Below are 12,560 nucleotides of genomic sequence, written 5' to 3'. Positions count from 1 at the left end.
TGTTTTTTAAAATATTTTTTTATAATATATTAAAATAATTATTTTAAAAATATTATTTTAATACATCTAAAAATAAAAAATCACATTACAAAATAACTACAATCCTACTACCAAACAGTACCAAGTAAATATACCTGTAGATATACGTGGGCAGTGAAGAAAGACAGATGGGTGTTATGATAGGCTTCTTTTCAAATCTCTGCTTTCGAAAGCAGCAGCCGCCGCCGTGGTAAGAAAATAACAAGGTAAGGAACTGTTTCCTAGACTGCCTGATGAAGGGTTTCGTGCTGACCTTTATACACACACTGCGTTAATAAATGGATTTTTCAAGAAAGGATTGCTGACTGAAGCACCCAAGCTTTTAAGAAAAATGGAAGAGGACGGCTGTGCAAGCAACGAAGGCACCACCTTTAATGTCATCATCCAAGGATTTCTCCAACAAAAGAATCCATCAATGGCGAGGCAACTTGTCAAAGAAATGGGGTTTCTCGGCGAATGCAGCCACCAGAACCTTCCTTAAAAAATTAATTTTTTTTTACGTTAATCTTCATAATTTATCCTAATTATTTTATAAGGTTGTTGATGTTTTATAATTTGAGTTGTAGATTTAATAAATTAATCTGTATTATTTAATATATTGTAATTTTAATATTTAAAAAAAAATATTATCTAACATATAGCTATATCAATAATTTTTTAGAAACATCATTAAATAGAAATTATATTATGAACTTATAATTAAAATTTGTTTTATTAAAAAATAATAATTAAATATTTTTTTACGTTAAAAAAAAAATCTACCACGCAGCAAACCACGAGCTAATAATGTAAGTGTTGTATTTTTTCATCAATTAGATATTTTTCATCGCAAGAGTAATTCATAGCAATAACTACCGCATTAAGCATCCAAATTACCAACAACCCCATGCCACCCTCATTGAAAATAATAATTGTTTCTAGGCTATTTCCGTCAATTCAAGAAACATAACTGCCTCCATTTCCCGCCCTCTCTCAGTACTCACAAACCCGCCCCTCTCGATCTCTTTCTGCTTCTTCAAAGAAAAGAAAAATTAAGAACTTGATTGATTGAAGAGAGAAATGGCAAAGTTAATGAAGAGAAAGACAAAGACACTTATAGTTATCTTCATAATCTCTGTGATTCTTTCTTTAAAATTTCCATCTGAAATAGAGGAGGAGGAAAGGGCCAAAAGAGAGAAGCTGGAAAAAGAAGAGAGAACATTTTCTGTTTTTCTACAAAGAGAGAGTGCCACAAGTACTCGAGGAGGTGTTGTTTCTTTAGCTGATGAGCTTCACGGTCTTGAATACGATTTTTATCGCCAGAATTGTCCACAAGCTGAGTCTATTGTTAGATCAACAATGGCAAGGATTTACATGCAGCAAAATGATATTTCTTTTGGTCTTTTAAGGCTTCTTTTCCATGATTGCTTCATCAAGGTATGCTATTTTCTTCTTCTTAATTCTTTTTTGTGGGTTTTCCTCAATTGGGTTTTCTTTTCTTTAAATGTTTGTGGCTTTTCTTTTCTCTAAATGTCCATGTGTGCAAGGGTTTTGCTCAATTGGGGTTTCTTTGTTGTAGTTCTTTGAGGGTTATTTCAAGTGGCCAGGTTCGTGGATTCTGTGTATTCTTTCCTTTCTTTGAGGGAGTATGATCACTACACAGTTGTTCCCAAATGGGGAATTTGGTTTCTTGTTTGTTGATGATCGTAGGGTTCTTATCAATTTGGGATTTTGTTTTTGTGATGTGTTTGTTTACACGCAAAGTGTCCCTGCCTCGTGTTTATTAGTTTTATGTTATTTTTCTGTTGCAGTAGGCTACTTGGCTCTTTAACTTTTCAGGTCTGTATATGCCTTAAATTGCTTCTTTTATGAAATTTCTTCTCTTGTTATTGTGCATCCTTGCTTCAATTCTTGGCCTGGTATTCTCAGTTGTTTGGTTCTGTAAATTCTTTGTTGAGACACTTTTCGTGAGGAGCTATCATTAATTGATTGGGCACTCCTTAATTTCTTAGGCAGATAACCACAAATTTGATCTGGATGCTGAGTCTTGCTATTAACAATAAGAATTCTTGTCATTGCATGTATCTAGATATTAATTCAGATTTCTTTTCATTGTATGTATCTAGATATTGATTCATGGTAATGTTTTTTATATCGTTACTTATTACTGATCTCGTGGGATCACTACAATCAGGGTTGTGATGCTTCAGTCTTCTTGGATGATAGCAATGGGAATAAAAACCGTTCCATTGAGAGGCAGGCCGCTCCGAACAAGACCTTGAGAGGTATTAATGAGATTGACATGATCAAGGAGGAGCTTGACAATGCATGCCCAGGAGTAGTTTCATGTGCTGACACCCTTGCACTTGCCACCAGAGATGCTGTTGTGCTGGTCTGTACTTCTATTGCTTTGTTTTCTTTACATGGACTTAGCACTCAGCAGCTTTAATCTTTTCTTCATTGAGTTCGATACTGAACTAAGCTTTAGTTTTCTTTAGGTTTCAGGTGTTTCTGTTTTGAAAAAAAAAAACGTAGGAAGAGCTTTCGTTAATGACAAGTATCTGAATCTGACTCCTTCTGAGTGAAAATTTCAGTTAATTAGACTACAAATTTTGCAGTCTATGATCTGAAATGTTTAACGGTGATGAAACAGCATTAGGACCTTGTTATTTTGATTGAAGTTTCATCACTTCCCTTCCTTACTGTTTGGTTATTGAAATTTCTGAAACAAAGGAACTGAATCAGTCCTAGTATGCCGCTGCTTTACTCTCATCCATATATATCTTCTTCACCATCAACGCTGATGGTTTTCGTTCTTGCCTGATCTTGCAGGCTGGTGGTCCATTTTATCCAGTTTTTACAGGCAGGAGAGACAGTACTCAATCCTACTTTGATGAAGCCATGGACGAGATTCCAAAGCCCAATGATAACATCACCCGAACACTTTTCCTCTTTTCCCGCAGAGGTTTTGATGAAAGAGAAACAGTCAATCTCTTAGGTACTTACTGTGCATCTTTCTCTCTATTCCCTTTTTTGTCTTCCAAGAAATGATAGAATCAATCATGGACTGAATAAATTTCTTGATTTTATAGGTGCTCATAATGTAGGCAAAATCAGCTGTGACTTCATCCGGAATCGCCTCACTAACTTCTCTGGGACAGGACAGCCAGATGCCTCTGTAGATCATGATTTCCTAAATGAATTGAGACTTGCTTGTCAGGATAGCAACAGCACCAATCATAATGGAACTGTAGCTTCTATGACATCAAGGGAGATGAGGAACTCTAGTTCGGCAATGATTTTCCAAGGATTATCCGCTTCTATACCATCTGGAGCACGTTTTGATAACCACTACTATCAGAATTTGTTGGGGGGTAGAGGACTTCTATTTGCTGATCAACAATTGATGGCTGATGAGAATACCGCAAGATTGGTGGCAGTTTATGCTTCAGATGATGGAACAACCTTTAGAAGGGACTTTTCCAGGTCCATGGTGAAGATGTCAAACCTTGGTGTCTTGACTGGAACTCTAGGTCAGGTCCGAAACAAATGCTCCTTTCCCACCAGCCAATCTTGAATGACAGAGTCCAGCAACAGTCAACTCTTGTGACGAACGGTAAGATCAGTTCTTTTTCCTTCAAAAGACTACCAAAGAGTTTGAGAAGTAATAATCACCAGGCTGAAGAGAAGGAATCTCATCGCGATTATTAAATAACTTCGCTTTCAGTATATACAGATCCCAGTCTCTTGTGCACCTGGAACATTCTAAGATTCATTAATTTTAGGGTTCTAGTGAGCTGTTGTTGGTTGTGATAATCAGCCAAAAATTGCATTTGCAAATCCGGATTCAGAACTCTTGGTGTAGTGTCTGCAGATTATTCTCACAATAAGGGCAACACAAATCCCATCACCTTCAATTTTCTCAATGGGGTTTTTCTTGTTCTGTGTGTTTTTACACGTGCGAAAGTTCTCTTTTAGAAGCCGAGAGAAGATTGGGCTTCCAAAATGATCGACTCCCTTGAGATTAGGATATTTCAGTAAATACATGCAACCAACTTTAATCTTCATTTTAGAAAATTTCATAAAGCTTTTATCACTTAGCTTTTGACTTTTTGAAAATATATTAGTGGATTAATTAGTAGTTGTTGTTCTTCTTTTCTAAGTAGTTCCTATACTTGTCATATGGTCCTTGTATTATTTACAATGGTATTCAACCTCTCATCGTTATATGTGTAGGAGGAAATTCCGTATATTCGAATAGAAGGAAATTATTTTACGTAATAATTGCATTAAATCTATTAGGTGTTTTGTTTTGTTTTTTCCCTAAATGATTAATTAACAGGGCCAAAGCCAACAATTAAAGCATTCCTATGATTTAGGAAATATCAAATCTCTTAATAAAAATAATCTGCGAATATATCTTATTGTTTGAGTAATATTTATCAGAAAAAGTACTTAATTGTGTTGTAATATTTCACTATTAATTCCCTTCCATATCTTATATTGTTCTAAAATACAGTCTGTATAGGGTCAACTGGCTCGTTCTAATACAGCTTGGCAATGTTCTACTAATGCTAGTACTACACATATCCTTCATCGTGATCGCCTATGTCTGATCCAATTTTTAATGGCCGTGCATCATCATCTTTCACCTGCACTTAGGATGCAATTTCTTATCTAATTCCTAAAGAAACTAGACTTGGCACTATAATAGCCTGACCCAACCTGCCATATATTAACTGCTTTGGACCTTACAGTCCTCACAGTTTTGTTCTTGGTGACGCGAGCCCATCTCTAAGTCTGATGCCCCAAAACGTGTACAACAGGTCAGCGACCAGCACTATTCATAAAGCTTTGGCTCTAGACATTCGCTTTCGATGTAAGATATCACAATCCCCTCACCTTAAGACAAGTCATCCTCGGTTTTGATACCAAATGTAATAACACGACCCAACCTGTCGTATATTGTTCGCTTTGGACCTTACTACCCTCACGGTTTTGTTCTTGGTGACGCGAGTCCATCTCTGAACCTGACACCCCAAAACACGTACAACAGGTCAGCGACCAGCACTACTCATAAAGCCCTAGCTGTGCACATTCGCTTTCGATGTGGGATATCACAATCCCCCCACTTTAAGACGAGCCGTCCTCGGCTCTGATATCAAATGTAATAGCCCGGACCAACTTGTCGTATATTGTTTGCTTTGGGCCTTACCGCCCTCACGATTTTGTTGTTGGTGATGTGAGCCCATTTCTGAGCCTGACACCCCAAAACACGTACAACAGGTCAACAAACAACACTACTCATAAAACCCTGGCTCTGGACACTCACTTCCAATGTGGGATATCACATGCACTTTTAAGTCTACTCATACAGATATATGGTTATGACTTCTCCTCATCGTTTCCCACCTTCTACTCATTAGTTATCCCGTGCAAATTTCTGCACACACTGTCGCTCTACAGATCATCTTGTTTAGAATCATCACACTATTTCATGCAATCATTTTCATGAGCTTCAACACATCATGCTTCACTATCTGAAATCCTCACTCCAGTTGTAGATATCGTCATGGGCCTAAGCATGCTATTGAGAATTGTCTTGTGAGGCCACCTTGTCCTCGTAAAAACTTAATTTTACATCTCAAAAAAAAAATGTCCAAAAATAAAATTTTGCTAAATTTTTATATGGTGAAAATTACTTCATAAGAAAATCTTTCAGCAAATGCTTCGACATTATTTTTCAAATTCTTTAAATGAAAAGTATAAATTTGATCAAAAAATTTCTTCCATTTTGATCATACTAAAAATTTCTTGTCTATTTTCAACTAAGTGGTTATTACTAGTTTTTACCTATAAATACTACTTGTTCACTTTATGTGAAAATATTCTAGATGCTTGCAAACTCTTTAATCTAAAGTGAAAAATCATAGCACAGGGAGAGGAAAAGGTGAGGAAAAAATTGATAAAGGAACTCTAAAGTGTGAAGGTTTAAGAATCTAGTACAAGGATTTTCTCAACTTTGAGATAAAGTAATAAACTTGAAAAAGAAGGAACCAAAGGGCAACAACCATTATTTAAGCTTGAAAGGTATAAAACATTCATTTATCCTAGTGGATGATATCCATGAGGCACATCTCTAGCATGTTCTTTCTTGTTTTATAGTGTTTTTGAATATTTTTTGCATTATATTGCTTTTAGCTTTGATTTTGATTAATGCATTTAATGTTGTTTTTATCTTTGTTTGATCCTGTTTGGAGTTGTTTGTTAATGTTGCTGGATGTTTAGAATATGGTTGGATGTTTAGATTAAATGAAATATAATGATTTGGAAATCTAATAGCAAGGTTATCGGTGCATTTTTTTTTTGTTAGTGTGTGTTCTTGGTCCCTGGGCATGATTTGGGTTCCAAGTGTTTAAAGTGTCAGTTTTGAATTGAAATTTAATATTTTTGTGAGCTGTTTTAAGTTAGTAGTTTTGAAATTTGAAACCTCTTGTATAATTTTGATGTTTTGATGTTATTTGTTAGTTTTTTAATTCAAACATGTTTGATTATGGTTGTGTAACTTGTTAGAATGAAGAAATCATGTTTTAGAAGTAAAAAATGTCAGTTTTGAAGGCTTGATAGTGTGCTGAATTTCTGGGTTGCTGAGAGGTGTTCTTCGTGTTCTTGGGAAGAACATTGTCTTAGCTCCATGATTTGGACTAGTTTTAGTCCAATTCTTTGCACAAAATCCTTCAAGTGACTTTATTAATCAATAATCTAAGGTTTATTTGAATCAATAACATGTTTTCAGTAGTTTTTTTTTTATCTTAGGGCTTCAGTTTTGAACCGAAATCCATTTTGATAAAATCATGGTTTTTTAGTGATAATTAAAGTGCATAGATATTATATTACTGATCCTTGCATGATTTTTAATATGTTTGTGTCCTTGGTTTGTTTGTATCTAGTCTGATTTGAAATATATGTTGTTGGTTCATGTTGAATGTTCTTCATTTTCTTACTTTTTTTAGGTTTTGATTTGTTTTAACAATAATTTTTGAGTTTTTGTTTTAAGTTTGATTTTGTTTTGGATTCTGGTTTAGGTCTTGGTTTGTTTTCTCGATCAAATCAGTGGATTTTGGTTCGGTTTATGGTCAAACTAAAAGTTTCGGGTTAACCCGATAAGGTCAAAATCAAGTCAAATGATAAGATCGTATTTGGCTGGCAACATTTTTTCTAATGGTTTTCTTTGACTTAAGGATGTGTTTGGCAAACACCACCTAAGCCTATTTTAACAGTTTTAGTTTTAGGAAAAAATGAGTTTTTGTCAAACATGGCCTTAAAGAAAAAGATTTTTGTTTGTTGCATACTACCTAATTCATAAAAAAAAAATGCATTTTATTTATAAAAAAGAGAAAAAAAATGTTTTAGCATTGCTTTAGAAAAAAATTTTGTATTTCTTTACATTTTTTTATCAAATTTACAACAAGTTTGTAAAATTCTTTAAATATTTGACCAATATTTCAATAACACGAAGTTTTTTTTTCTTTAAAAATTAATTGTCAACATTCTGGTATAAATGTTGGACTTACAAATAGACTAGTATTTAAATATGAGGAGTTGACTAGAAAATTCTTAAATTGTTTTTTTAATATTCACCAATTTTAATTGAAATTATTTTTCACCACAATATACGAGTTGTGGGAAACACTTTTGCCTTCCAAGATAAGTGGACTCTGTTAGGGCACCTACATGAATTCTTGTCATGAATTCTTCAAATGAGCTCATAATAAATTCAAAATGTCATTTTTGTTCATAAATGTAATTCTTTGTTATGAGTCATAGACGGACCACTGGTTAGGAATCCATCAACACCTTTAAACCACATCCAAACCACACAATGCAGCTTACCTTAGGTAATGTGCGTTGGGGTGTTAATATTTTCCCTAGCCGCAATCAGTCTATTTCATTAATAAATTTAGAAGAAATTTTCATTATAATTATATTCTCTCTTTTCATGTAAAGGTGAGAAAAAGAGCAATATTTATGATGGATCTTATATTTGTATGAGAAAAAGAGAGTTCATTGTAAATAAATTAAAAGAGGTGGGTGTTTTCCAGTAGACTATCTCATACTTGGAAAATTATGGTTTGTTTCTTATAATTTATACTTTTTTTATGATTTTGGTCCTTGTAGTTTTAATTGTTAAAATTTCAGTTATAAAACTTCATTGTTCTCACATTTCAGTCCATAGATGTTGTAAAATGTTGAATTTAGCCCTTGAAGTTTTCAATGAATTTTTAATTTTTATATTTTTTATCCTTGTAGTTTTAAGTATTTATGTTTCAATCTAAAAACTTTATTTTCATCACATTTCAACCCTTGAATATTGTGAAAAGTTTGTTTTGGTCTTTGAATTTTTTTTAAAAGTTCAAGTCAATCCATATATAACATAAGGAAAATAAAGATCTAGACTAAAATGCGAACACCTAAAGCTAGAGGTATCAGAATACAAATATATATGATACCTCTAGCTTTAGGTGTTCGCATTTTAGTCTAGATCTTTATTTTCCTCATGTTTTGGATCCTTAGATGTAGAGAGAAGAGAGAGAAAGTTGTTATAGAAAAGAGATGAGAGAGAATAATTTTAGTCAGCCATATTTGTCAGAATTGTTGATCTTGTTGTCAATAGTTTCGTCTTGGAGAGGGAAGTTCAATTAATATGATTTTCCCCTTTAACCACTAAAAAATAAAGATTGGGATCTATAAAGTTTTTTATATATATAGTTTGATTTATATATATATATATATATATATATATATATATATATATATATATATATTTGCACTAATTAGTGTATGTTTTGAAGTTGATAATGAGTTTAGCAAGTTTCTTGAGTGTTTATGTTTTTAGTTGAAAGAAAATTGAAATTTGCATTTTAAGATCTAAAAACTCGGACCCTGATTTTCTAGATGACTAGAATAAGTTCTAATAGACTACACTTCGTTTACCTAAATGAATGTTCTTTTTTCTTAAAAAAAAATTAACAAACCACATGTCATCCACTCATTTTTTTTAAAGGCTCGCCTAAGCTTTTTTATTTTAGGCCAAACACGCGGGCTTAATTTTCTTTAAGCTAAGGCATGTGGACCAGGACTTGCAAGACCAAGTGCATTTAGATCATTCTTTGAAAACCATGCATACATGGGCTTCATTTGTTTGGCCCTTAAATTAATTAGTTATATATATATATTTATTTGAAAAATTATCTATTATTGTTGAAGATTCTGAAGTAAGCAAGGAAATAAAAATAGAAAGTCTGATTTCTTTTCCATAAATCAGGTCCGAATAATAACACCTATTTATGTGTAGTTAATAGCCTTCCTAATATAGATTTGTAGATGCTATATATATTCAGGAATATATTATGAAATAAAATGAGAAGTCAGGATTTAAGAATTCTCCACATGGTATCAGAGCACTAAACCGAGCCCATCTTTTTTTTCCGAGCGTATCTCTCTCTGAATCTGGAATTTCTTCTCTTCTTTTCACATCTGTCCTTACAATCCCCTAGTCACTTGATTTAGCAAACCTGTCCAGATTTGAAAAAACATGTTTGAAAACACTACAAAAAAACCCAAATATCAGGTTAATTTTAAAGTTACAGTCATTGTACCGACTGAATGACAGAAACTATCTAAAGTGGTCACAAATAATAAAAACCTTTCTCAAAGGAAATGGAAAGATCAACCATTTGATGGACAATCCTCCTAGTCCAGAAGACCCAAAGTTTACACTCTGGGATGAATAAGATTCCATGATTATATCATGGTTTTGGAACTCTATAATACCAGAAGTCTGTGGGCTTATATGTTTTTAGTTATAGCAAAAGACATATAAGATGCAAGAGACAAACCTACTCTAAAGTGAAGGATGTTGCGTTAATCTATGAGATTAAGACGAAGCTTTCAATGACCAAACAAGGTAATATGATGGTTATTGAATATTACAATACTATGAAAAGTTTCTGGTTTAAATTGGACTATTACCAGGACTTTAAGATGTAGTGTAGTGATGATGCTGTAATTTTAAAGAATTATGTAGAAAGAGAAAAGATCTTTGAATTTCTTGCAGGACTCAACATATAATTTGATAAAATACGAGTCCAAATACAAGTCCAAATACTTGGAAAGGAATCTCTACCCTCACTCAATGAGGTATTCTCATTAATAAGGGCTGAAGAAGGAAGGAGAATTGTGATGCTGGATGTTCGTAATATTAAAGGGTCTGCTATGTTGATAACTCATAGCAGAAACATGAGTGATGCCATGAATGGTGCAAAAGTTGGGAAGACTGAAAGGAAAAAATTCCCTAAAGATGATTTGTTTTGTAACTATTGCAAGAAGACATGTCATACAAAGGAGACTTGCTGGAAACTCCATGGAAAACCACCAAGGATAGGGTGTAATGGAGGATACAATTGGAATCAATCAATAAGACATGCACATTTAGCAAATTTAGAAAAGACAGCCCGTGAGTCCAGCAACCTAGAAGTGGGAGGGTTCAAAAGAAAGAGATTGAACATCTAAGAACCCTACTCAACACCATGGAGAAACCATTTGGGTTATGCTCTCTTGCTCAAAATGGTAAAATTCTAATTTCTCATGCCTTTAGTGCCTCAAACAAGGACCATTCCAGCATTTGGGTCATAGACTTAGGTGCAACAGACCATATGACCCATTCTGCAGGTTCCTTCAGATCATATCAACCTTGTCCTAGCAGCAAGAAAATCACAGTTGTTGATGGATCTCTAACCACAATAGCAGGCCAGGGAACAATTCCCTTTAACCATTTATTGATCCTTAAACGAGTGCTACATGTCCCTAACCTGACTGCAAATCTGTTATCCATTTGAAAATTAATCAAAGACATAAACTGTAATGCAACTTTCTTCCTTGATCACTACATATTTCATGACCTAGCTACGGGGAAGATGATTGGGCAGGCTTGGAGTGCAAGGCAATAGTAGTAACTCTCATCCTCTATCATTCATTTCAGTCAATTCTAATAAAGATGATGTTTGAAATCATCATTGTCGTTTAAGACATCTTTCATTCAAGACTTTTAGTTACATGTTTTCATCCTTATTTAAAAATCTTGATGTTGAACAATTTCATTGTGAAATTTATGAGTTTGTAAAGCACCATGGAGTGCCTTTTTCCTATAAGTGATTCAAGATCTGTGTCTCCATTTAATATAATTCATTCTGATATATGGGGTCCATATAACGTTCCCAATATTTCAGGAGCAAAGGGATTTGTGACATTTGTTGATGATTGCACCTGAATGACTTGAGTTTATCTTCTTAATCGAAAAGTCAATGTATGTCACATCTTTCCAAACTTTACAAAAAAGATAAAGAATCAATTTGGGGTTAGCATTAAAGGTATTAGAACTAATAATGATCGGGACTACTTTAATCAGATCTTATCACCATATTTTTAAAAAGAAGGGATTATTCATCGATCATCTTGTGTTAATACTCATCAATAAAATGGGTTAGCCGAAAGGAAAAAAAACATCTTCTCGAAACTACTTGAGCTTTACCTTTTCAACATCAAGTTCTAAAACATTATTGGGGAGAAGCTGTTTTAACATCTAGTTATTTTATAAATACAATACCTTCAAGAGTTATTGGTTCTAAAAGTCTTTTAAACTATTTATCAAAATAAATTCCCAAGAATAATTTTTATTCTAAAATTCCCTCTAGGATTTTTTAGTGTGTCACCTATGTCCACATTCATAAATATCACCAAGACAAACTTGATGCTAGAGCTCTTAAGTGTGTTTTCATAAGGTATTCCATCACACAAAAAGGTTACAAAATGTTATCATCCACCTTCAAAACAATTTCTTGTGTTAAAAGATATCACTTTTAATGAAAATCAACCTTTCTTCAACAAGTGTTATCTTCAGGAGGGCAACATAAACACAAAAGATAAGCATAAAAATGTTTTTGACATTTTTTCCTTCCAAATCCTATCTCGGTAGTAATCATCTTTGAATTCACCACCCACTAAGTCTCCAAACCTTACAAGAGAAACTCTGCAGGGAGAAACTACTACTCACTGACCTCTTCAGTTATATAGAAGAAGGGTACAGCCTGATCAGACTCTCTTGTAAGCCCAAGAATCTAAACCAGAGCAAGGTAATGAAACTTTTCATCCATCCTTATCTACTCCTGATACTAATGGCCTTGATTAGCCAATTGCAATTAGAAAAGGGATGAGAGAATGCACTAAGAATCTGTTATATCCTATAGCTAACTTTATGTCATTTGAAAAGTTTTCACCATCATACAGAACCTTTCTCTAAAAAATAAACACCATACCTATCCCAAAAACCTTGCATGAGGCTCTAAGTAATGAGAAATAGAAAACTGTTATAAGAGAATAGATGAATGCACTAGAGAGGAATCAAACATGGGAAATAGTTGAGTTACAAAAAGAGAAAAAAATAGTAGGGTGTAAGTGGGTCTATACTCTAAAATATAAAGTCG

General features: G+C 33.7%; 1 protein-coding gene across 1 annotated transcript; it reads left to right on the top strand.

The window, feature by feature from the left end:
• The first annotated feature begins 1,032 nt into the window (after positions 1–1,032).
• LOC133672250 (putative Peroxidase 48) lies at positions 1,033–3,928 on the top strand. Its single transcript, XM_062092615.1, has 4 exons — positions 1,033–1,455; positions 2,213–2,410; positions 2,851–3,016; positions 3,111–3,928. Exons 1-4 carry the CDS (start codon positions 1,099–1,101, stop codon positions 3,593–3,595), a joined length of 1,206 nt encoding a protein of 401 aa, XP_061948599.1. The 5' UTR covers positions 1,033–1,098; the 3' UTR covers positions 3,596–3,928.
• The last annotated feature ends 8,632 nt before the right edge of the window (positions 3,929–12,560 follow it).

This window comes from Populus nigra, chromosome 14 (assembly GCF_951802175.1).
Source record: "Populus nigra chromosome 14, ddPopNigr1.1, whole genome shotgun sequence".
NCBI lineage: Eukaryota > Viridiplantae > Streptophyta > Magnoliopsida > Malpighiales > Salicaceae > Populus > Populus nigra.
The sequence above is the reverse complement of the archived record's forward strand: the minus strand, read 5'-3'. Positions and strand labels throughout refer to the sequence as shown.

Excerpts from the sequence above, each read along its gene's own strand:
- LOC133672250 (XM_062092615.1), top strand. The coding sequence starts at position 1,099 with ATGGCAAAGTTAATGAAGAGAAAGACAAAGACACTTATAGTTATCTTC. Across the intron at positions 1,456-2,212 it reads TCCATGATTGCTTCATCAAG|GGTTGTGATGCTTCAGTCTT; the intron begins GTATGCTATTTT and ends CACTACAATCAG. Across the intron at positions 2,411-2,850 it reads CCAGAGATGCTGTTGTGCTG|GCTGGTGGTCCATTTTATCC; the intron begins GTCTGTACTTCT and ends CTGATCTTGCAG.